Genomic DNA, 26,649 nt, shown 5'->3' on the forward strand with positions numbered 1-26,649 from the left:
CTTCCTGTTTTCCTTAAACCCTTGTTCTCCGTTTGACATTTGGGGTCGGGGGCAGGGAGGGGGGGTAGGCTGCCTGGTTGGGGTCTGGGCTGTGGGTGGGTGTTGGGCCTTGGGGGGCAATTGGGGATGAGGCCGGTGCTCCGGTTCTCCCTGGGTTGTTTGGAACTTTTGATCAGGCTTCCTGGATACAGTGGCCGGCCCTTTGGCTGGGGTGGCTGCCGGGTTCTGGCGGGGGATCGGTTGTGGTTGTGTGTGTGTGGTTGTTGGTGGTGCATGGCGGCGGTCGGGGGCGTGGCTTCGCTTTGACGGGGTGCTTGCTGGTTGGCCTGATGTGACATCCGCAGTGGGGGGTGCTGTGTGCATGGGTGGCGTGCTGGGGCCTCTCCGGGCCTGTGGTGTGGGGTTGTAGGGATGCCTTATGATTGGTGTGCTGGGGCCAGCATTCCTCAGCTGCTGCTCCCTGCTGCTCTGGCCCCCGGCCTGGGGCCGGTTTGTGGTCGCTGTCGGGTGGGTGGGGCGCATGGACAGCCCAACAGAGGCTCTGTTGGGCTGTCTCTGTGTGCCTGTTTATGTCTTGGGTTGAGTTTTAGGTGGTCCCCTCTCTTGGATCAATTTTGGCCCCCCATTTAATCTGGGGTCAACTTCCCCCTGTCGTGTTCCCCTCCGGTGGTGGGCCCCCCTGCCGTTGGTGCATTGGCGGCTCTCAGCAGCTGGGGCTGGGTGGTGGGGTGTGTGTGGGCCTGCCCTGGTGGCTGCTTGCCGGGGCCTGAGTGCCCTGCCTCTGCCGGGCCTCTGTTGGGGGGTGGTATGAACTCAGGACTCGGGGCTCGGTGTCCATGGACGGATCCACTCTGGAGGGGCGGGTTGCCGGCGGGGCCTGTGGACTTGTTGCTGCAGCCTCCTGCGGTTTCTGCATTGTGGTTGCTGGAGATCGCCCAGGGCTTCCCTTTGCTTCTCTCTCTGGGGGGTGCGGGTGTCCCTGTCGGGGGACTTCTGGAGTTCCGGGCTTGGGGGCCGTTGTGTGTCTGTGGCTCCGGTCTTCCCTGTGTTACCATCGTGTCCTGTGGGGACGGGTCTGTGGGCCCCCAATCCACTGCAGAACATTTTTATGGAGAAACCTTATAGTGACAAGCATGCTCACACAGGTGTTCAGATTCAGGTGTTTATCAGATACACACTCAGTTGGGTTGTGGTGGGCACTAAATATATCTTGTATTACCATGTACTGTATAAAATACTTCCTAAGAATGTTATAAGTATCATTATATATGTTGTTTGTTGTTGTGGTTTCTCGGTTTCGTCTTGTGTTTTTTTTCCCTGCAGGTCTAGAGGCAGACTTCAATGATGTTGATTTGTGTTCTCTTTATCCCTCTCTCTCTCCTCTATTCCTATCTCCTTCTTTACCTTTTAACTCTTCTCTCACTTTTCTGCTTTGTTATGTTCTTTGTTTTCCGTCCCCATGTCCATTACATCTGAAACAAGCCCAAAGCAAATTCTAATAAAATTTAATTTATATATCAAGTGGAGCATTAAGGCCAGCCATAATGCTGTGCTAGATAAAGTAAATCTGTTGGCATCACTTTGACACTCAGACAGTAATTCTAAGTGTCACAATGCCGGACAGGACAAGGGAAAAAAATAAAAATCAGTAAACAAGTTCTCAGCTTCTTTTTGCAGAGAAAAACAACTTTTTACACAAAGGCACAGGTTTCAACCGTGAATTTTGGAGCTCAACAAGGCAGAGGTTTATGGTCGGTCTGTTGGCTTAGCTCGTAGCTTAGCGTCTCTGCTTAGCTCCTTTTTTAACGATCCAAAAATGCGATTTTGGATCGTTAAAATGGATTTTAAATAGAAAAGAGAAAGGGAGGGGTCATTGAAGAACACGGGATTTTAGCCGTGTCTTCAGTAGAAAGAGAGAGACACGAAGGAACGCTAAAGACAGTAAATGAAAATGAGGTCGATAATTTTCATTTATCATGCGATTGATTGATTTATTGTTTATTGCAACAGGCCTACTCCTAACTATTAACACTTGGGATTTATTTGAACATGATTCACATCAGGTAAGTCCCTCCACTAGCTCTGCAAACACAGAAAATAAACTGAACAAGTATTTCACTTCTGGTAACCCAAGCTGTCACCACATCCAAAGAAATGAAACAGGGCGCCACTTATAACTATAATCTTATTTCACATCTGTTTCCATAACAATAGATTTAGTAGAAAATAATTTACATAAAATTTTCAGCTTACGTATACGTATAGCAAATGTCAGGAAATATTTGAACACTTTACACTTTGGATTCAAGGTTCAAGGTTCTTTACTCGCATCACATGTGGTACATGAGGTGGAACAAAGTTGTGTACTCATGGTCCCAGTTGCACCCAAAAATAGCTAAAATATTAAAAAAGAAACCATATACAAGGATCTAAGATATACGCTTAACAATAATAATGCAAAATAATACAATGTATTAAACAGCAGCCTGAACATGAGTCTGCTGTGAGTAGATGGGTATGAATACAGCAGCTTAAGGTAAGAAATCAGCAGCATGGATAATCAGCAGCATAGATAGAGTGACATATCACCAATTAAAGTATCATTACAGTGATGATCCTGGTTAAGGATTCTTGAGTCTAAAAACCTTAGGGTAGAAGCTGTTCCTCAGTCTAGTGGTTCTACACTTAATGCTCCTCAACCTCCTTCCTGAGGGGAGTGGGGCAAAAAGTGTTTGTGCTGGGTGAGTGGGGTCCTTCATGATGCAGGTGGCCCTCTTCCTGCATCTGGAGGTGTAAATGTCTGTCATGGTGGGGAGACTGACTCCAACAGTCTTCTGTGCAGCCTTCACCACTCTCTGCAAAGCTTTTCTTTCTGCAGCTGTGCAGCCTCCATGCCACACGTTGATGCTGGAGCACAGGATGCTCTCCACTGCACACCTGTAGAAGGAGGTGAGGACTGAGCTTCCCAGTCCAGCTCGCCTCAGCCGCCTGAGGAAGTAGAGCCTCTGATTTGATGTGTGATGAATCACAGTATTATCAAGTTTTGAATTTCAGAAATGGCTCAAAACACTTTTTTTTTTTTTCAGAGCACTGTATGTTTCTTACATTATAAAAGGATTTTCCGCTTCCAAAGACACATGCTTTATGCAGTGAATCTATGAAGTACTTAAACAGTGGGAAGCTGTTTAGTTACAATATTCAGTGCTAATATCCCATCTTATCCCATCAAAATCAATTAAGTTGATAGAAAAGATAATGTATTGGACAATAATAAAACCATATATATGAACCTATAGAGCAAAAATACAAGTTATGTACAGGTATATGTAGAGTTACAACTAATAAGAGTTGTGTCTTTTACTAATCCATTGCATCAATCTTGAAAATGAAACTTTTTTCTTTTTTTTCTTTTTTTTAAAGTGGGTTAAACTCACATTTTCCACTTCACTAAAGACTTCTAATCTGGTCCTGAAATGCCTTGTTCCCATTTTGTTTAGAGGTATGTAAATACTGATGTGGCATGGGGATTCAAGTCATCTTGCTTCTGTTAGATCGCTGAGCCACCAAGGAAGGTAGTCACAAGGCTGAAGCTGTTAGTATGTGTAGGGGAAGACGGCATTGATGGCAGATGGTCTGTGAAACCAGCTACCCACTGGATTCACAATGGGAGATAGCCCACACATTTTAAGTGTGGCGCTTTACGTCAATTCCACTCTTGAGTTATACGTCACAGCGCCTATACTTATGATGGGCTTTATTTGTGTAAGCACAGATTGTTTGTACATTTGATTGACTGGACATGACTGGCTCATTTGGTGTATTTATGATATAAATACTGAGCTAAATTTGTGGTAGTGGTAAACTTGTATGGTAGTAGCCTTGAATTATTCACAACACTCTTCAAGCTCTGACAGATGGCTTAAGATCTCGCAAAATTGCTCGAGATTGTATAACATAATTTTCTAGGCTTGACAAAAAACAACCAGTACCATTTATCACCATAAGATGTTCTTAACTTAAAACTGGAATGAAAGACAGCAGATGATTCCTATTACTTAAAGGAATGCTAGGCCCTTAAGTTTAAGATGAAAATGTATACAATCATCATGCTGCTAAGGGTTGTGGACCTAAGGGTTTGGATATATACTGTGTAAAAAACATTTTCTAAAGTAAGAAACACTCTTGTGGCTTTTTATAGCACTGTTTCCAGTTTTATAAATAGCAGGCCTGCTATGGTTCTCTTTCTATAAATCCTTAGTTCAGACAGAAAACTAACTCCTGGAGAGGGAGCACACAATATAGTGGGCTACTGTGCGTGTCTGGTATCTTATACAGTTTCTATCAGTGATTGATGATGATGTAAAAACAGCCAGTTTGTTAATAAAGACAAAGCCTTCGTGTACCATGACCAACCAGCAAGCTAATAGCCTGATGAAGCCGTCGAGTGGAAAGGGAACAGAGGGATGAGAGTTGATACAGATCAGTGGGGATTAATGATCAGATAACAGCAGAACACAAAGCAATCTCTCTGTTTTCCTCTGTCCCCTGTCCTGCAGTCACACTCTGTCATACACTGACACTTGCTGCCAGCTGATGATGGGAACAAAAGAGGTAGAAATGTGAAGGTATGAATGGTGGAATCACAGAAATTGAAATGCTTGAGCAGAGGAAGAAAATGCTGTATTTAGTTGAGCTGTGTGTGTAAGTGCCCATCCGTTTTATTTTCTTTCAGACACACTTTGTTTTCACTCTTGTTGCCCTTTTCACTTTATTTATGCCATGACATGAATCTTGCAGTCTGCCTCCTGCTCCTGTTGCTTACTGCCCTTTAGTCGGTTTCCACATCTCTTTTCATTTCAGTCCGTCAGAGTCATGTTGCCTCCACTAAAGCTTTAGAGGGGAGTCTTTAGTTAGCTAATGACGCTGACTACATGTCTATTTTGATCACATTGCCAAGTGCCTGTTGTTAAACAGAAGTTTTAGAACTGTGATTCTGAGCATTTCAATATGTAATGTTTCATTTAACTCATTTCACAGAAATGTTTCATTAATCTTTTTCATCCAGTGTTTATCTTACTGGAAACATTAAACATAATAGTAGGTTGTGCTCTTGGCTCCAATATTGACATTTAAAGCACTGGAGCATTTTTGTCTCCCACAACGTTTCTGCAAATGGTCAACACTTTTAGTAATGGTAATCACTTCTTTTACGCTGTGTCAGACAGGATGCTTTCCCCAAGGCGACACTCTGTTACTGCCCACACAGGCCAAGATTTACGTGTTTGTGTCCCATGATTCTTGTTGTTCTGTTGAATTCTTTCCATCCTGTTTGGCTCATTTTTGTCTGTCTCTTTGTCAGTGTGTAGGGGAGGAGATCTGGGTGGACACTCGGACGGTGTACATCGGGCATAAAGAGCCTCCTCCAAGAGCTGAGGCTTACATCCCTCAGCGTTATCCCGACAACCGCATTGTCTCCTCCAAGGTGAGCGAGCATCAGTCAGTGCCACTGCACACTTTGGCATCTTGATATTCTGTTTCATATTCAGACACCATCTAATCTCATCTGTCACTTTTTTTGAGGACACAATTGACTTGTCTTGTGTTTGTGAAGCTGTGCATCACAGTTTTCTCTGGAGAGGAGGATGTTTGTGATGTGTCATTGTTTCTTTCTTTGTTTCAGTCTCAAGAATAATTTTCTTGCCACTCTGTCCCACAGTACACCTTTTGGAACTTCATCCCCAAAAATCTGTTCGAGCAATTCAGAAGGATCGCCAACTTCTATTTCTTGGTCATATTTTTGGTCCAGGTAAATATTTCATCAAAAGCTGCAATTATCTCCGAACTCCGAGAAACTTGAAAGAAATGCACTTTTTATTTGTTCAAATACTTTGTACATCAAAAACTTTTATAAGTGCTTGTAAATCTTTTTTGCCATATAATATCAATTATTGTCTGTGGTTGTTCTGCTTTCTGATTTGTTAAAGTTAGCTTGAGATAATAAAACAAAAACTACAATATTCATTTACTTGTTGCGTCAGTATTATTATTATTAATATTATTATTACTTATTATTACAATCAAATTACCTAAAACACTTTTTCGATAAGTCTGTGTAACAAACTGATCTTTATTTTGTTACGCAGCTCCGATGGAATAATTTTAGCTTGGCACCTTTGATACCACACCTTTTAAACTAAAAACAAACTGAAAGCATTTGTGCTTGTGGATTTTCAAGTAATTTGTCTTAAAATGATAGCTTAGATCATTTAAAGCAGGTTTTTTTGGAAAGGTTATGAACAAATAATACCTTACCTGTTGATGATACCCATCAAACAAACTTAGTTTGGAGAAATAGAGTAAATATGACTGGTCAGCAATCTTGCTGGTAAACAAATGTCCTCAAGGACCATCAACAGATTTTAATGAAACTCAGAAAGCCCTCGTTATGTGTTCATCTACTACTAATATACTTTTGGAGTCAACCAAAATCAAGATGGCTGCTACAGTTAATCGCTCTGAGCTAATTCAAAAACGTTTAAAGTAAACAGATTACCATATTTTTCGCTGTATAAGTCGCATTTTGTTTTGCATAATTTGCATTTCCTTTGACTTATAGGCCAAGGCGACATATTTATGGATTTTTTTCCCCCATGTTTATAAACCAATTTTTGGCTGAGATATGACCGTTTTCATTCATTCTGACTGAAAATATTGAACACTACCATTTTTCAGCCGCTAGATGGCAGCAGAGTAGTATAGCATGCCGTTGTGTCATGTGATAGGTAAAAGTGTCTATTAATGACAAAATAGGCTTGCCATAGCCTGCCACCTTCGTCCAGTTCGCTTGGAGCAACCGTCAAATCGGCTTTACTTTGCTGCGCCGCCACAGTGAAATGCAGCTAATTTGTCTATTGAACTGCATTTATTAAGTAAAAGTTCAACTGAGACACACCTTTACTATAAAGTCGAGCAAACAAATAATTGTTTTAGGTGGTTATATTGTTAAATTTTTAAGAAATGCGCAGCGTTCCTCCTTCCTTTTTTCCTCCCTGTCTACTCGCTACCGTAGCACAGAGGTAGCAAATACTTGTGCATTTATTAAGCAAAAGTTAGACTGAGACACACAGTTACTATAATTTTGAACAAACAAATAATTGTTTTTAAGTGTTAATCTTGTTAAATTCTCCCGTGCGCACTCCCGCGGCCGCCATTTGGCAGCCAATTGATTTTTGGCACAACACCGGCCCACATTTACAGGTTGTCAGCAGTGACGCTTAACAAACACAACGTGTCAGCAGTGACGCATAATAGATGCAACGTATATGGCGAAGCAACGTATTTATGGATTTTTCCACTTTATTAGACATGTTTGGACTGATGCAACTTATAGGGCGGTGCGACGTGCACGGCAGAAAATATGGTAGCTAAAATTTGCTGTGGTAGCTAAAAATCCACAACAAAATACATTCCAAGCACTAGCACATTTCACAAGCTCTTACAATATTGTAATATATTGCAATATCTTATATATAATATTATAAGACCATGCTTAACGTAATTTACTAGGATTGACAATAAAACAATAACTATCACTTCTTATCATAAGGCAATCTTAGTTCAGAACTCTGACATGAAATGCATCGGGTGGTATGAATTTCTTCAAGGAATGAAAGTTTTGATTTTATAAGCTGTAACCAAAGCTGCTCTTACAACCTTGCCTTTCTCTGAACCCCTCACCCAACTCTCTTTTCTTTTGTCCCCTCTTTACCCTCCCCCTATCTACATCCTTCTCTCGTCAACTGTTACTCTCGCAGCTTATAATTGACACCCCCACCAGTCCAGTCACCAGTGGCCTGCCCCTCTTCTTTGTTATCACTGTCACAGCCATTAAACAGGTAGGATGCTCACAAACAGGCTCAGATCTCTTGGGAAGCATTGCTTCAAACATCTTCTGTTCTTAGATAAGACACACACCCTACCAAACAACTTCTCTATTATCTGTATGTGCACATTCCTCTTGCAGTGAGAGGACACACTATTGAATATGTCTGCTGATGTGAGAAATATGGTTATGAATGCTCTCTTCTGTTAATCACTAGAGCCTCTGAGAGAGGAGCATCTCCCACTACTGAGAAATTAGCTGCTATCAGTGATAGATGAAGCTATTCTTGTAAAGGAGTCTTAAGGTCTTAAGGTTTACAGGAACATAAATCTAAAGCTAGAAATATAGGAAAGAGGTCAGCAAGCGAAAGGAGATCAATGCTAATTATTTCCAGAGCAGAACCATCACCTCCTCCTTTGTGCCTCTTCATCTCATGCTACACCTCAAAACTCTGCACAAAGATTTTTACTTGCTCTTTCCCTATCTTCTTTTCCTTTATAAACTTGTTTTCTGTGCCTTTCTTGCAACTCTCTTAGGGCTATGAGGACTGGCTCAGACACAAAGCTGACTGCTCCATAAATGAGTGTCCGGTGGATGTGGTGCAGCAGGGGAAGGTGGTGAGGACGCAGAGTCACAAACTACGGGTAAGAATGGCCTCATTAGACCATTGGTGCACCTGAGGCCACAAAGCAACACTGCTGCACTGCTGCAATGCTCACATTTTTTATAACTGTCGCTCTCACTCCCTTTTTTCCTCTCTGCAGTGCTCTCTAACTTGGTTTCCCTTGTTTGTCCGACCGATTAATTGCTCTGAAACTGTAGTAGACTGCTCCCTTTCATGAGTCATGTTGCTTCTATCATCATTCTTTAATGTTCTCTTTGTCATTCTGATGCAAGACGGGGTCAGTCTTTGCCTGATTGAGTTATTTAAAAAACATCAGACTTCATGGCGATCCCTTTAGCTGCAATTTATTAGTAGAACTTTATCACTGAGTTTTTGCTATCTTAAAAAGTGTTCTTTATTTAGTTCCAACCAACATGTTTAAGGGATATGCATTGCAAACATTTGATAAGTTTAAACGCTATTATAACATATTTTCATTGTCCAGTCTCACAACAACTTGCTAAACTCAACTTGGGTCTACACGTTCTAGATCAGGGCTATTCAACTGATAGCCCACGGGCCACTTCTGACCCAGGGGTGACTTAAGTCTGGCCCACTGATGAGTTCATTAATAAAAAAATAAAGAAAAAATCTATCAGAAAATACAGTGAGAGAGACTTTTTACAAAATTTAATGGCAAATATTTCAGTCAGAGAGGCAATCCTGTCATGTGCCACTCTCAATTTTCTGGGCATAATTTTAATTTACTCATGATAAATTCCTTCATTTTTCACAATTTCAGTCATGGCATCAATGGACGAGGAGGAAGAGATCACTTGCCTCTTGGGAAAAAACAAAACAAAAGAGAAGGCCATTAAACCAGACCACGGATGAAGAAGGGGAGCTTAATACATTGGTGTCGCAAACAAAACAGTCTGTTGCCAGACAGTTTTTTGTGTGACACCGAGTACGCGTACATGGTCGTAAAAATTGATCTTTGCATGGACATGCCCTGCGGGCATCTGCTTCAAGTCGAATCCGGTCCGCTTGACTATGTGGGAGCCCCCTCCCCTCTGAAAGCATTTACTTACACACCCAAGGCCAAGCCAGGACAATCCAAGCATCAACCTGAGACTTCATTCTCCAGTGAGGATACTCTCTGCTCAAGCACACAGTTAATTCCCCCTTATACGTACCTGGAACAACCTCTGACTCATGGAGTCAGTTTACAGTCAATAACTGACTTCAACATAAATGCCAAAGCAAACCTGAACAGGACATTAACCAGAACAACCCATTTTCACACTCACAAACATTGTAAACAGTCAAACATTGCACAGTTTTCAAAAGACTTCCCAGCATGCTTTGCAGTCTCTCTGGGACTTTCTCGCAGATAAAACTTTGTGAGCTTGAGGGAAAATAAAATAAAATTTAACAGAAGCACACATCTTTGCTTTAATCTGGGACCTACAAATATCCATGTTTTGGTGTTAATAATGTTTAATTATAAGGAATAAATTAAGGAGAAACACAAGTCAAAAGACTGCATGCTGTCATGGGGGCGCACTCCCCTCACGCAGCTGTTGGCTGGATTAAATAACAACAAACAGATTTATTACTGGGGGAATACTGATGAAGACGCACAGCATCTTTGTAGTTAGTTTAAAGAACTAGTTAACCACAAATAGGTTGGATTAAGTGAGTTAATTCATTATAGTAAATGACATGAAGTTCGACACGCATCTCGCTCTCTTTCAGCCCAGCTGAGTTCTGCTCCGCCTCTTTTGACTCTGCTTAAAGCTCACACCCGAGCGCGTGAACACTTCACCTGTGATTTATGAACCGGTGGAGGAAGAACTTGTCTGTGCTGCCGTTTCTTTGCAAATCAGATATATTGGTTTTTCAGTTCAGATGTGTTCCTGTCAATAATTTCTAAATTATCTTAATTTTTAACCTTTATTTAACCAAGCAAATCCCAGTAAGATCACAGATCTCTTTTGCAAGGGAGGCCTGGGCCTGAAGGCAGCCTAACATGCATGTTTTTGGTCTGTGGGAGGAAACCGGAGTACCTGGAGAAAACCCACGCAAGCACGAGAAGAACACGCAAACTCCACACAGAAAGACCTCATGTCCAACTGGGGATTGAACCCAGGACCTTCTTGCTGTGAGGCAACGATGCTAACCACAGAGCCGTCGTGTATATATATATATATATATATATATATATATATATATATATACACCATATTTTTTTTAAGCTAATAACAAAAAGGGATGATAATTCTGAGTTTGTAAAAAATTTTTGATTCTTTTAAGAGCTGCACTCCTGAATGACTTGGCTCTCTGGTCAATCAGTAGTTCTTTGATGTCAAATCTTCAGCTCGACTTGTCTGGCTTTTAACCTCAATCGATTAAGTGCTAGGGACCGAGTTGGAAGCATGTGGGATCACTTCGTGGAAATAGTCTGAAATTATGCCAATTCAGAGGAAAAACTAAACTATTAGTTATTATTATTAAGCTGCAAAAGTGAAAGAAACGTCCGGCACATAAAAAAAAGAAACTTAAACACAGTGGGGCAGTCATCCACCCCGCACCACCGCCCGCAGTGATGCGCATTAGGTTTAGTTTTAGAGATTGATATGTTTATAGTTTTTTTTTTTTTAATAGGTTTACAGATTTGTATTTTTTGCTTTTTGTTTGTGAAACAAGGTCAGAGGAAGCTGGTTCTGGTTCAGTCGATTGGACCCGGTGTTACACCATATTCTGTGACCTGCAATAGTGCATGCAACACCGCCCCCTACGGTCACAATATACGGTGGTCACAGAATATGGTGTAACACCAGTTCGCAACGAGCTCCAAACAGTCAGGAAGTTGATTCATTTTCTGTTTCCTTACGATAGTTGAACCGGAAGATTCATCTTTAGTGAAATATTTCCAGATTATTGATGCATTTCTACCTGTTTGCCAAGACTGGGCCTGCTCCGCTTCATCCGTCTGCTTGGAGGAATCTATTTTGTAGCCCGTGCCCGGTGTGGATCACGTGACGCGTGACGCAATGACGTAACGGCGACGTACTGACGTCACTACGAATACTCTACGTGAAATTTAAAAACTCAATTGATGTCCTAGGAATCGATGTGTAGATTACTCGAGTAGTCTGTTAAAGCCCTATTTCAAACTGACGGTTTCCCTCTGAAGTTGTCTTAATTAAAATGTAATTTTCCTAAATAACTCACCCGTCTTATATTTGGCTTGTGGTATTTTGGTGTTTTGTTAAGAATGTACATCTTTGCATTTTTTGTCTATATTCAAAATTCTGCTATTTGTCAATTAATTTGGACCAGTAGTTGTTGCCAATGCAGGTAAATCATTCAGCTTTTTATTGTGTAACTGAGATATTCTGCCTGTTTATCTTTAATATAGTTCTTGATTCTCATGATGGCTAAAGTTACTGTCACTAAAAAACAGCATGACACATTTAAAATAGGCTGCACAATATATTGAAAACGTATATTTGCAATAACAATTCATCCATCCATTATCTTTTACCCGCTTCTTCCATTTTGGGTCACGGGGGTCGCCGGTGCTCATGTCCAGCAATCATTGTGCGAGAGGCGGGGTACACCCTGGACAGGTCGCAAGTCCATCACAGGGTCACAATAAATCATAGGCTGTTGTTTTTCTAGGGGATAATTAATTCATGCTCTGCATGATAATTATGTTGTTACCAATTCAGTGGACTGTCACTTCTCTGCCCACACATGGTTTCAGTGTAGTGGTTGAGGTGATGAAGCACAAGGAGAGTTATGAGAGGAGTGAGGAAAGTCTTTCTTTTTTTCCCACAGCTAATATTACCTTCACAGTATTCAACAATATTTATGTGACATGTTTCTAATATTGTGCCACTTTGAATTAGAATGTATTTTCATAAATTATTTTAGGAAAAAACTTGTTTAAGGCTTGTTAATAAAGATTTCATCCTTGGGCCACAAAGTCAGATTTGACTTAGTTTATATGTTTGATCAATGTTAAACGTGCATTTTATAGTGTTTATCAACTGTTATCAGTGACTGTCAATAATAGTGTGTTATCCAGGTAAATCCTGTAGTCCATGTTAAATGTTTTAATTCAGAAAATAAGGCAAGTGGTAACAGTTGTAAAAAAATTAATTAAATAAAAAAACTCAGAAGTTGGCGTAATAAGGCACTTGCGAATTATGTTCCATTTTATTTATGGCAGCTTTGGTAAAAGTAATGCATTTTGACATTCTGTAGGGAAAATATATGAACTACCTTGATGCCCAATAGTTTGCTATCTGCTCTTCAGACATCTTTCCTCCTCCATCCAAGCATTTAATGAAAACAGTGTCCGGCTGTATAACGTGACTGATCCAACTCATCACCCCTTGTGCAGATCCATTGATTCAGTCCCACTATATTTTAGTCTTGTAACACCATTTTGTCAGCAGGTAGGTAATGAGTGCTGGAACATCTAGTTTCTGCTGTGTCTGCTGCTCATTTGTGAGCGTGCAGAGACGGTGTGGGATGCTGAGGGTCAGCTCAGAATATACAGCTTCAGTACAGCTGCCAAGCAATAAAAGGTTGCAGATCACTGGAGTTTGTGTTACCAGTACAGTAGTTTTCTGTGAATGTCATTAGTAAAGAAACAACGTAAATGTATTTTTGTCTCAAAACCTTGTTTTTTCATCTCTGTCGATATTGCCATCTTTATTTGAACCTTTTCATTTTGCCTGCTTCGCATCTTCTTTCTGCACCACAGTCCGTCTCTTCCACACATCAAACGGCAAGGATTAGAGTGTGAATTGGGAATAATGATGAATATATTAATCATATGAAATCAGTGTGTGTGTCATGTGCACGGTCACCGTGGAGACCGGATTTATTAGAGTATAAGCTGCTCTGCTCGCATAATCTGTTATGCAACTTCACAATCCTTTGAAAATAAAAATCCTTTAAGAACCAAAATTATAAATGTTGAACAGGTCTTTCTATTTGTTCAGTATTTATCACTAACTATATTGGCTTTGTTACTGATTAGGAACCTGTGTCCTTTTCTTTCAGGTGGGTGACATCGTCATGGTAAGAGAGGACGAGATTTTTCCCTGTGACCTCATCTTTCTCTCCTCCAGCCGATACGATGGCATCTGCTACGTCACCACCACCAGCCTCGATGGGGAGTCAAGTCACAAGGTGCCAGGATCAGTAATGAATATTTTTAATCAGTTTTGCATTAAACTAGTTTTTAAATTGTCATGCAAAATCACAACATATCTGCAGTAAAGTTGTACTGTAGGTTTGTGATCAGCTACATTTGGGAGCTTTTCAAGTACCAAAAAGCACAGAATTTATCTCTCTCTTTTTTTTTTAACCCAACAATGCATTCCTGCTCACACAAAACAATGGTCGTTATGTAAGAGTATAAAATCTATTTGAGTCTATCTGCAAAAGAAAACAATAACACTGTTGCCAGGCAGGTTGGATCACAGACTTTATGTATTACCAAAAGCAAATCCTCATATGATTGATTTGTATATACTCTCTAAAGGATTTTAAAAAATGCATAAAGCATGGTGAGTAAGCCATGTTCTCATCATTCCAGGCAATGTGCAATTCATGTCATACATTTTTCACTAATCTCCTGTGTTTTTTTTTTTTTTTACTTTAATATGACAAATTTGTTCATTTATTATTATTTTGTTTTGTAGCAGAATCAGTCACAAACAGCATGTCTTTAAAAGACACATGCATGACCATATTTTAAACATTGTTTTCATTCATTAAATGAAACCATAAGTCCTAAAGCCCTTCTGGAAATGATAATTTACTTAAAAAAAAAAATTTGACTCATCTGCAGGTTGTTAGTTTTGATAGTTGGTTAAAAAGCATATTTTAGTCAACTGTTGAAGTGGCCCAGGTTTTTAAAACATCCTGCTGCAGACATAAAACACAGTAATATCAATACCATCCAGTGGTTAATGCACTGATTTCTCCTGCATTTTGTCTCCTGTCAAAAATAGTTGTATAACCCTGAGTTTCACTCTATTATCATTACTTTTTGCTGTCTTCTTTTTAAAAGATTTCTGAGGTTCAGAAATGTTGCTTTATATTAGGTAATTTCACTTCCAATACAATCCAGCTTTGTCATAAGGGCGGCTGTGGCTGAGTGGTTAGAGCAGTCGTCCTCCAATGCAAGAGTTGGGGGTTCGAATCCACCAGCAGTCACATGCCTTAGTGTCCCTGGGCAAGACACTGAACCCCTAATTGCCTCCGATGTGTCCCATCGGTGTTTGAATGTAATAAAGCACGGATTAGTCTCTTTAGAATGATTTGTTCAACTAGCTTTGTAGAGATCTAGTAGAGATCTGTATGAAAGGGTAAATGAGGACACAGATTATAGTGTAAAGCGCTTTGAGTATCTGGATAAGATAGAAAGGTGCTATATAAGTACAGTCCATTTACAGTCCATTCATAAATCACTGTAAAAAAAATCACAAAGAACCAAAGTGCTGTACAAAAAACAATTTAGTTTTGTTTTTTTATCTGATGCTAATTCACAACAAGAAGAGGTAGAGGAAGAGGTGGCTGTGGAAAGAGATGTCTGGGCCTCCCTGCTCAAGCTTCTGCCCCTGCGACCCAATTTTGAAATAAGCGGAAGATGATGGATGGATGGAATTCACAACAGAAGCAAACTGAGGTCACAATACAAAAGCAAAAATAAGTAAAAATCATAAATTCAAATTAGATCCAGGTTCAAAGTTTATTACAGTTCCTATTTTAATACAGTATGTTCATATACAGTTCACTACAACACGATAACAGAAAAATATACGTATATTAAATGTTAACCAGAAAAATAAAAATGCTAAATAAAAGCTGTAATAGCAGTCACACCCACTTAAAACAAAAAATAGATTAAATACAAAAAACATGGTCAAAACCGCACTAAATAGGACCTCGAAGACAGAAGTATTTTAGTGACGCACTTTCCAAAATAACTGGGCATGGCGTCACTTGTGCAAGCTGCACGGTATTTTAACATGATTTTCTTACAGTCCCACACTGTGAAATGGACAAACTTGGATGGTGTCGGTTCGACAGAAGACCAGTGCCAACACACTTAATGGCCCTAAATGTAAAGTGGAAATAGGCGTAACTTCAGATGAGAAAACCATTGTATGCTACCATCCTGCTGCTGACATTCCTTATGAGTTCATTTACCCTATTGAACGAACAGACCGTTGACCATTGACCGTACCCATGATCAAGTTTTGAAGGCCCACCTGAACTAGGAGCTGCTGAAGGATAAAGAAGGTCCCAATGTAGAGGAACTGAACAAGTTGTTTTTCACCACAAAACATTGGTTTTATCCAGTAGGACAGTATCACACGAAGCGTATCAAGAAGAAAAAACAAAACAAAGGACAGATGATTCAAGTTACAAGTATGTTTTTCAGTTTGGTTTTGTCCAAGTATTGAATAATAAACTGCTCAATATTCCCCCAAAAACCCCAACAACACTAAATAGCAAATAAAACAACTTAAAATCATTTGAATTAAATTAAATCAACATCTAGTGCCAAAGATCAAAGTAGAAAAACGTTTTTAAGAAGAGATTTAAAAACACAACGCTGTTTTTAAGTAAAACCATAGAATTTCTGTTGCGTTTCGGCTGTTCGTGTACATTAGGAGAATAAAATATAACATATATTTTGCGTAAAATACATTTTTATATGCAAGGTAAAATATGTCAGATAATGTCAGAGATTCTTTATAGTCATTTGCAATAATTATAATAATAATAATGTGCATTACTGAAATAGATGAGGGTTACTGGTTCAATCCCAGTCTTCCCCAAACCCCTCCTGGAAGAAGAGATTAACTCAGTGGGACTTTCTGGGTTAAACAAAGGACAAATATGTAAAGGTGTATTCACCTTAATTTTAAGCATATGATGCCCTTATGATCAAAATGTATGTTTATTTCAACATTGAACTGTATTTTTACTGTTTAAAATTTTATAGCAGCTATTAACCAAGAAAAACAATCGGTGATTTACAAGGTTGTCCATTGTTCACAACACATCTCACATTCACACCTATTATTGTTAATAACATTCATCTGAACATCCCACTTTTCTTGTGTTCTTTGACAACGCTTACTGGCTCAAATACACACTATCCCAGATCTTGTCTATAGTGTATATATGCACATGCATAGTGTACTACTATGTAGTGTAGAACCCTCTATCCATCGTCCCTTTATAAACTATCTGAGTAAGCCTTTCACCCTTCTGACTTAACAACTGCTCATTTGCTGTTCTCACAGATTCTTTGTGTCATTTTTCAAACCTAGCGAGACAAGGACACTAAGTAAACCCCTTCTTCATAGTAGTGTGTTGGTGACATTTTCATCTGTTGTCCCTTTTCTCCACCTTTCTGTCTCAGACCTATTATGCTGTACCAGATACCATGGCCTTTAGAACAGAGCAGGAGGTGGACTCGCTACATGCCACTATTGAATGTGAACAACCACAACCTGACCTCTACAAGTAAGTGTGTCCTCATTACACACGGACCTGGTACAAGTTCTGACCTTATCGCCTTGTACATCTTGATTTAATGTTGTTGTCTGTTTTTTCCAGATTTGTGGGACGCATCAACATTTACAAGGACAAAGAGGAGCCCGTCTCGAGGTGGGTGTGCTATTAGTGTATTATGTGTGTTCGTACTAGTACGTTTCTTGAAAGCATCTGCATATTTTCTTAAAAAGCTTAGTTTATTAAATAAATTCATGTATTTAGTTCAAGTTATTGAATAAAATGCTTTTTATCTGTTTTCTTGCAGAACACTTGGAGCTGAAAACTTACTTCTCAGAGGAGCCACACTGAAGAATACACAACATATTTATGGTATTTTAACTTCAATTTGCATCCGTGTTTTGATTATTTATGTAAAGAGCCTTACGATGTTTATCTTTGTTTTCTCTTCCTCAGCTGTGGCTGTCTACACTGGCATGGAGACCAAGATGGCGCTTAATTACCAGTCGAAATCTCAGAAGCGCTCTGCTGTTGAGAAGTAAGATTAATGACTCGGCTCTGATGGTTTGAAATTGTTTGTTCTCTCAAGTCTAGTTAATGGTGCTGACTGGTTGTTTCTCTGCCACTCTTTGCAGGTCCATGAACACCTTTCTGGTTGTGTACTTGTGCATCTTGATCAGTAAAGCTGTGATTAACACTGTCCTGAAATACGCCTGGCAGTGGTCTCCTGACCGAGACGAGCCCTGGTACAACCACAGGACTGAGAACGAGCGCCAGCGCCACGTGGTCTGTCCTAAAACCCTCTGGGTGTAAAAACAAATTCCTAACCACTTTTGATTTATCTAAAAAATGTCTCGCTTGTCCCACTTGTTTCCAGGTTATCCGAGCCTTCACAGACTTCCTGGCCTTCATGGTCTTGTTTAATTACATCATCCCAGTTTCCATGTATGTCACGGTGGAGATGCAGAAATTTCTCGGCTCTTATTTTATCGCTTGGGATGAGGAGATGTTTGACGAAGAGCTGGGACAGGGAGCTCAGGTGAACACTTCTGACCTAAACGAAGAGCTGGGACAGGTTTGTTACTAAACACACCGAAGAGTTGACATTTGTGTCAATATTCTTTTGTGTAAACAGACCCTCAGTGTACCCTGTCTTTGCCTACCTGTCAGGTGGAGTATGTGTTTACTGATAAGACCGGCACTCTGACTGAGAACAACATGGAGTTTATCGAATGCTGCGTTGATGGCAACGTCTACATTCCACATGCAATCTGCAACGGTCAAATCCTCAGCGCTGCCTCTAGCATAGACATGATCGATTCCTCTCCTGGAGGATACAGAAGAGTAAGTTTGCATGTTTTACACAATAATCAGACTGCTAAATACACAGTAGACCTAACTTTAATAATAATTATTGTCTGAAATATATGGTTGTATTGTTTTGTTCTAAAACTATATTCTTGCAAAAATTACTTTTTTTTTCCCGTTACCTAGAGAAGAATTGTTCTCAGGTACATAAAAAATGATGTGCCTTACATTTATTGCTGTAGCATCAAAGATAAGTTTAAATTTAATTAAAGAAAAAAAACTTGTGTTGCCAGCATGAGCAGCAAAAGTCAAGAAATGTTTCTTGTTTCACTGCAGGTTTTTCTGCAATAAATTGCAAATAAATTTTAAAAATCACTTTTGTCACTAGACAGCATCTAGTATAAAATATGTCAAGGAAATAGAGGAAAGTGATGCACCTTTGAAGTGAACTTGGTTGCCTTAAATAAATAATGAATTGTTGTGTCTAATGGTATGTTCATGTGTGTCTGCAGGAGTATGAGGATCTGTTTTTCCGGGCGCTGTGTCTGTGCCACACGGTGCAGGTGAAGGAGGAGGAGACGGTGGACAGCATCAAGAGAGGCATCCACCAGGGCAGGCCCACCTCCTTCTACATCTCTTCCTCACCAGATGAAGTAGCTTTGGTAGAAGGAATGAAACGGTAACCACAATATAACACAAGAGAGTATTTAGAAATTATAAATAAGTAAGGTATTGTTTCAGTTTTGAGAGGAAATCCAGTTTAGCATTTATCAGACACACGTTGTCATATTTAGTATTTGGTGGGAAATGCTTTGTAGTCAAGTCGATGTCTAATGTTTGAATAACATAGATATTTAAGAAAATTAACTTTGCTGATTAATAGCCATGTTGGTCTTGTGTGCTTGTTACAAAGTGATTTTGCGATAAAGGGATGGTGCCGCCTCTCAGTGAGAAGGTTGCCAGATTGAACCCCGGCCGGGGGCCTTTCTGAGTGAAGTTCACATGTTCTCTCTGTACATGTGTGGGTTTTCTCCGGGTACTCCAGTTTCCTCCCCCAGACCAAAAACATGCATGTTAGGCTGATTGGTAACTCTAAATTGTCCCTAGGTGAGAGTGAGAGAGTGAATGGTTGTTTGTCTCGTTTGTCTTTATGTGTCCCTGTGATGGACTGGAGACCTGTCCAGGACGTCCCCCGCCTCTCGCACAGTGATTGCATTTTAGTTTCACCTTGAAAGTGTTTTCTGAAAGTGGCTAAAGTTATATTTTCATCATCTTTGGGATTCTTGCAGCTGCAGTGGGTAAATGTTTTATTTTGGTTTGGCCTGTACAGATTCAACCAGTTAAAAAATACTTGAAAAAACATGTACTAAATGGATACTTAAATATTAAAGTCCTAGCATTCCTTTTATTACATGGGATCATGCTCGGAGTGTGATCTGGTTGACTTTCATCAGTCAAATTCAAATGTTAATTTCAGCACTCAGCTGTGAGCTTCTGTATATTTTGAGTTGCATTTAGACTATTGCAGTGATTATATTTTATTTTACTCACTTCTTTCCTGTTTTATCATCAAAATTCCTCACAACAATTGCTGTGTGCTTTATTACAGTCCAAGCCATCCTTCATAATATTTATTCATTTTCCATATGTTGTGCAGCACTAGTTGAGGCTGTTTTTGCGTTGTGTGAAAAGATTTCCCTTTAATTGATTTCAAATGCAGCATCACACTGGCAAAGAATAAATCTCAGTCTTGGATAAAAAAAAATCCATTCACCCTTTATTTGTACAGGTTAGTCTCACTGAGCCTCGAGGACTCATTTACAAGAGAAACCTGATTTTAACAAAGAGTGGTGACAACAGCAGACAATCATAAAAGAAAGCATATAAACTGAATAATTAAATGGAAGAAAAATGATATATTAAAAAAAACTAAATTAAAACGGCTACATTGTAAAACGATGTAAAATACTAAAAACAGGAACATGTCTGCTTTGGTTTTTGCCAGGAACTTAGCAGGTGTTTGAAAACACTTAGAGTGGTCAAGGTCGAGAGCTTCAGATCTTTTTGCAAGATATTACAGGATAAAGGAACAGAGTAGGTGAAGGCCCTTTTGCCAAGTTCGGTCCCACTGAGGGGACACTGCATGTAATAATGTCCTGAGAGCGCACGCTGTAGCTGCCCTGACGTAGAGACATGTAGGAGGAGATGTATGAAGGCAGCAGACCAAGAAGTGATTTAAAGATGAAAATGTACCAGTGAGAGAGTCTATGTGAAGTCAATGATGACCAGTTAACCAGTGAATACAGGGTGCAATGGTGGGTACAGTAGTTACAGCCAGTTATGAATCTTAGTGCACTGTGATGGACATCGTCCAACATCTGCAGGGTGCTTGTAGGGGCGTTCATGTAAATAATCTCACCGTAGTCAATGGAGGGAAGGAAGGTCACAGTTACAAGGTGTTTCCTAGCATTTGGCGTTAGACAGGAGACAAATTGGAGACAGACAGGAAAAAATTATAGGGTTGTACAAAAAAATAAGAAGCTGCTGGCCCAAGTTCTGCTTTATTATGTGGCAATACATATCATTAGCCTGATTAACTTTTTCTTTCAAAGCAACCTAAAGTCATGTGTGCATATACTGTGTGTGTGTGTGCGTGCGTGCGCGTGCGTGCGTGCGTGCGTATGTATGTATATATATATATATATATATATATATATATATATATATATATACTGTATTTACATGTATATACACATTAGCAGAAAACACAAGAAAGAACCATAACATTTACACAATAACAAACTATTTCTCAGATGTTTGCTGTGTTTTGCACATTTGTGAGCGCAGGATGCTTTAAACTAACTAGAACAGATTCAGTCTCTCTATTTTTGATTTATCTTTTTTTCCCCTTTGTTCTCATATTCCAGGCTGGGCTACACTTATCTGAGACTGAAAGACAGCTACATGGAGATCCTCAACAAAGATGATGAAATTGAAAGGTTAGTTTATTAAATTTTGTCATTACCCCACAACCGATAAACCAGGATCAGTCCAGCTAATGGGGTTCAACATCAGCTAACAAATTAGCTCTCGGCTTGTGTTACACGTTCAGTACAGGTGTAAAAAATCTGCAGCTTGAACTGACTCAATAAGTCAGATGGAAACACTTTAACTGATGAATGAAAATGGATGGAAGAGTCCTTTGGAGAGAGGCTTTATGGAAATTGTGTAATGTTTTAATTTATTACAGTCAGTTTGTGTAAGCAGCCTTGGTTTGCATCACTCTCAGCAGTGACCTGTCAATAGTGAGCTATTTTAGAAACCCAAGAAGGATCCAGCAAGAAAGGGTTGCTTCAATTGAACTCTTTAGGAGACCTTAGTAGCATTAGGAACAAATAAAGTCTAAAGTCCTCTTACATTTTAAGGTTTTTGATTTTGTTGGCAGGGCACAGGTTCTGCTGACAGGGCGGGGCGCCCTCGGATAATTTTAGTGGAAACGGTTTGCATTCGTCATTTTTTTGCAAATGGCAAATCTTACAAAACTGATCAAAAAGACCCCATCTAGTTTTATATTTGTGATCACACAACAGACGTTTAACATGAAAAATAAATGTAGGCCTCTCTTTTGCAGAACTTGCAAGGAAAAGCCTCGGTGGGCTTGAAAGTGCACAAATGGGGAATTTTGTTGATTTAGAGAAATTGTATTTATTTCCAGGAGTCGAATGCACATAAAGGAGGTTGTGACATCTAAGAAGGTTGTGTGTTTTATGTTGACACCATCTCTTCTTCAGGTTTGAGCTGCTCCATGTGCTGAACTTTGACTCTGTCAGAAGAAGAATGAGCGTCATAGTCAAGTCAAGCTCAGGTAAGACAGCTTCTCACACAGTGTAACAGAAATACTCTCAATAAATTCATAATAACATGCTACACTGTTCCTCCACATTGCTTACAATATGCTTGATTGTGTGTTTGTGTGTGGATTCTCAGGAGAGTACCTGCTGTTCTGCAAAGGTGCCGACTCATCCATTTTTCCACGAGTAGTATCTGGAAAGGTGGAGCAAGTTAAAGCCCGAGTGGAGCAGAATGCTGTAGTAAGTGAACATTTTGACCAGCACAGATGTAAGATGGGCCCACGGGTCCATCACATTCATACAGTAATATGTTTTCATTGCTTCAAGATGATGAACTTGTCTTAGCTTCTACCTTGTGTAAAATAATTTAATAATTAAACCTAAATATTTCTTAATTTAGGGAAAAAAAATAGTCTCTTCCACCAAAAGTTCAATCAAAATGTTATGTCGAGATGCAAAAAGAAACATTTAAAACTTTTGAGAGTACAGATCTCTGCTAAAACACGTAATGTAAGAATTCATCATCATACATCAAAACCCTGTAATACCGTAACTACCGGTAATACAGTTCTGTGACCGTTAACGTGAACTTTTCTAGAGTTATCAATTTGTATTTGAGAGTGCACATTTTTGCCTCAGTCAGATCAAACACTGTGAGGACCCTGCCACATGTACATTTCCTTTACTGGTTCCTTTACTTACCATGGTAACATTTCTGATGGTTAACATTACTGTTTTAAATTGAAAACCAAATTTGATGACCTGACTGTTAAAAAAAAAAACTCTGGATAATGAAGGCACTAAATGCTAAAATCAATAACAATAACATTTAAAACGCTGTAAAGTGACTTCCTTCTACAACAGCCAAGTCTGTGCGATGTCTAGAAGAGCTCATGTGAAAATAGAACAGATGATGAACCCAAAATGAGGTACCAGATCTGAACTTTTTCCTCCACAGACATCGCTGCTCACCCAATTAATTAAATATAAGCTCCAGCAGCGAGCTCCAAGTGTAAAAGGGTTATATTAAAAATGAGCTGGGCAGGTTTATCTGAGCATTTTCTGTTTGAAAACGGCTTTGCTCACACATTTACTAACAGCTGTGCCTCTTCATTTTCCTTCTGGCCTACCCACCTGCTTTTGACCCACATATTACCGTATACTCAGCAGTGCAACATCTGTACAGATGTGCAACTTCTTAAGCTTCACCTACATAAGGAATGGCCAAGAGGAGGCTTCGAGTGAGTGTGCGCAAGTCACGTGTTCAGCAAGTCTTTTTTTGTCCTCAGCGATGCATCAAAGGACCAAAAAATTATCTGAGCCTGTGAAAAAAATGAAATTATCCATGTAAGCTCTTGCAATACTTTGCATTCCTTTCTAACCGTAAATATGAAATTTAACCACATGCTGTAACAAAACGGTTGACACTTTTGTGTCGCATTATATAAATTGTTGATGGTTTAAAAAGTAACAGTCTCAAACCTAGAATGCCTCTTTTTTTGTGTATTTTCTGCATCGACTTCTCTCTTTTGCTCATTTTAGATTCAATAAAAAGAGACAAGTATGTGCAACATCAGTAGTTACAGGAGGAAGGTGGTTTTCTTTTCATACACCCCTCAAGTCAGGACTCTTTAGTTTGACAGCTGAGATGTCATTACAAACCACACACTGACTGACTAAGCCTGGAAGGAAAAAGATTGCCCTCATGGGCCCTTCTAACAAACCTGGCATTCCTGTTAAAAAGCTGCTGGTGGAAAAACCATGATCTTTCCTTTTATCAAGAGTCGTAATGATATTTGATGCTTTCTGGCTCTTCTCATAATTCATATTCACATTTTGAATCCCATCAATTATTTGGATAATGTCTCCTAATCTACCTCTTGACTCTAAAACCAGGAGGGGCTTCGGACTCTGTGCGTCGCCTATCGAAGGTTGTCCCAGGCTGATTATCAGGAAGCGTGTCGTCACCTGACTGAAGCCAAGCTGGCCCTGCAGGACAGGGAGCAGAGGCTGGCGCAGGCCTATGACGTCATCGAGAGGGACTTTGTCCTTCTGGGTGCTACAGCAGTGGAGGACAGGTTGGTACATGAGGGGCGAATGGAAGGGAAAGATTTAAAGATGGAGCTACTGCAGCAGAGAGACACTTGGAGATTAATGAATCATAAAACTGAATTCAGTGACTTTCACGAGTTAGGACAGAAAAGATTCAGTGTGAGCTCTCTTTGGTCGCTTTGCTTTTAGTTTCTTTTTTTTCCTGCGTATGAAATATCTTTTGCACTAATTAAATAGACTTCAGTATCGACCCGGACAGATCAACTGCTTGACAGTTTAATTTCCTAATAGATAAACTGCTGATGGGCAAGGACAGGGGTGGTGGCGCATTGATAAGTTATCACCAGTCGGTAATGGATAGACTGAACTTTAGATGGATCGCTGAAACCTACTTCAGTGGGGGTTGACACACTTATTGACTTATTGATGCCCAGGCTCCAGGAGAAAGCTGCGGACACCATTGAGTCGCTGCACAAGGCTGGGATAAAGGTTTGGGTCCTCACAGGGGACAAAATGGAAACGGCTACTGCTACGTGCTACGCCAGCAAGCTGTTTCGTCGCAGCACCCAGATCCTGGAGCTGACCAAGAAACGCACAGAAGAGCAGAGCTTGCATGATGTTCTGTTTGAACTAAACAAGACAGTTCTTAGACAACGCTCCATATCTGGGTATGGTGTAATGCACTCTAATTTTTGCAATGAGTACAACACAATCTAGCATTTTTTCTTTGTTCAGTGGCCTGTGCAAGTAAATCTTGTTCATTTGGTGGTGCTTCCCTCTAGATTGTTAGTAGACTGCCTGGATTTCGGCCTAATTATCGACGGGGCTACTCTCTCTGCATTATTAAAGCCAAACCAGGAGGTGGCCGGCCATGGCAACTACAGAGAGATCTTTCTAGAGATCTGTCGCAACTGTAGCGCGGTTCTCTGCTGTCGCATGGCGCCGCTGCAGAAAGCACAGGTGACAGACGTTTTTTTTTTCAAATAACCTCAAGGCAGCTTAACTTCCCGAGTAACAGTCAATTTAATCAAAATGTTTTTCTATTGTATTGGCAGATTGTAAAGCTAATCAAAGCTTCTAAGGAGCATCCCATAACCCTTGCTGTTGGCGATGGAGCCAACGATGTCAGCATGATCTTGGAAGCACATGTAGGCATTGGTGAGTTCAATTACAACCTTAATTGCTGTCTAATTTTTCAATCATATACAGTATGCTCTGTTTTTGTTAGAGTCCTCTTTGATTTTGAAAGTCAAATAATGGTGTTTGAAAAGAAAACAAATCAAGCAGCATGGATAAATATGTGTTGTTATGGAAATGGTCCAGGAACACAAACATTTACTAATAATCAACTTTGTTGATGAGTCATGCCAGAGATATAGTGATGCAAGTAACCATCTTTAGATACACAAAAATGCTATTTTTTATGTTCTTGTTAATAAACTGTTTCTTCTCTCAGGCATCATGGGTAAAGAAGGCCGACAGGCAGCCAGAAACAGTGACTACGCGATACCGAAGTTCAAACACCTGAAGAAGATGCTGCTTGTTCACGGCCACTACTACTACATCAGGATTGCTGAGCTAGTTCAGTACTTCTTCTACAAGGTACCAGACAAATTTTCGTGCACTCAGGGGGCTCACATCTTTTAATCACTTTTTGAAAATTCCCAGCGAAACAGAGCTACAAAGAACCAGATTTTTTTAGCGTCTCTGACAGATTGTTGGGTTTATGGATCCCTTGTGCAACATTCTCCTGGATTCATGGCCGTGATGATCGGTGTGGGCGGCTTCCACAGCATGCAGTGCCCTGCCAACTGGTTTTTTTTTTCCCTCCCTTTTTGGCAGGCCAACTTCTTTCGGCCCACTCAGTGAGCTCATAGTGCACAATTTCTCCACAAACAGGACTGTTGAGATATTTGCACATTTAGACTCTTGAAACTGCTTCACTTGCACCTGTCATTGGCTCATCACTTTCTTCACTTGTGTTTTTTTGTCTTTATTCTTTGCAGAATGTATGCTTCATCTTCCCTCAGTTCCTGTATCAGTTCTTCTGTGGGTTCTCCCAGCAGGTAAACATGCCATACTGTGTCAGACTAACAGTAAGCAGATAATGTTCACATATTGTCAGGAGTGAGTACGTATAAAGTAAGGGTAGCATGAGCAGAAAACATTATTCTCCTTTAGCTTTGCCTTGTGTTTTTAAGAAATTTTCTGGTTTTTGTACTCTTAACTTTCATTATTCATCTTGTAATTAGAGCAATACAACTCTCAGAATGGAACTACTAGATGTACAGTAGTCACTCGCTACTTGGCGGTTCGTTTATCATGGGCTCGCTCTATCGCGGTTTTTCAAAATAAGATTGGACATGACACACAATTGGCTGATTGATGGATGAGCC

The 26,649-nt window shown here is 40.0% G+C and overlaps 1 protein-coding gene across 1 annotated transcript in view; it reads left to right on the forward strand.

The window, feature by feature from the left end:
* LOC119419249 (probable phospholipid-transporting ATPase IH) overlaps nt 1–26,649 on the forward strand; it is a 54,032-nt gene that overhangs the window by 15,185 nt on the left and 12,198 nt on the right. Inside the window, exons 2-23 of the mRNA XM_037686558.1 lie at nt 5,360–5,482; nt 5,717–5,806; nt 7,815–7,895; nt 8,419–8,526; nt 13,569–13,697; nt 16,951–17,054; nt 17,148–17,198; nt 17,350–17,414; nt 17,499–17,580; nt 17,678–17,828; nt 17,920–18,117; nt 18,213–18,386; nt 18,863–19,029; nt 21,278–21,349; nt 22,142–22,215; nt 22,338–22,441; nt 24,098–24,279; nt 24,688–24,921; nt 25,036–25,213; nt 25,309–25,411; nt 25,710–25,855; nt 26,260–26,319. Of these exons, the coding sequence (XP_037542486.1) occupies nt 5,360–5,482; nt 5,717–5,806; nt 7,815–7,895; nt 8,419–8,526; nt 13,569–13,697; nt 16,951–17,054; nt 17,148–17,198; nt 17,350–17,414; nt 17,499–17,580; nt 17,678–17,828; nt 17,920–18,117; nt 18,213–18,386; nt 18,863–19,029; nt 21,278–21,349; nt 22,142–22,215; nt 22,338–22,441; nt 24,098–24,279; nt 24,688–24,921; nt 25,036–25,213; nt 25,309–25,411; nt 25,710–25,855; nt 26,260–26,319 (2,676 nt within the window). The remainder of the gene's footprint in view (nt 1–5,359; nt 5,483–5,716; nt 5,807–7,814; nt 7,896–8,418; nt 8,527–13,568; nt 13,698–16,950; nt 17,055–17,147; nt 17,199–17,349; nt 17,415–17,498; nt 17,581–17,677; nt 17,829–17,919; nt 18,118–18,212; nt 18,387–18,862; nt 19,030–21,277; nt 21,350–22,141; nt 22,216–22,337; nt 22,442–24,097; nt 24,280–24,687; nt 24,922–25,035; nt 25,214–25,308; nt 25,412–25,709; nt 25,856–26,259; nt 26,320–26,649) is intronic.

The sequence above is a fragment of the Nematolebias whitei genome, chromosome 13 (genome assembly GCF_014905685.2).
Source record: "Nematolebias whitei isolate Nwh7 chromosome 13, NemWhi1, whole genome shotgun sequence".
NCBI classification, from domain to species: domain Eukaryota; kingdom Metazoa; phylum Chordata; class Actinopteri; order Cyprinodontiformes; family Rivulidae; genus Nematolebias; species Nematolebias whitei.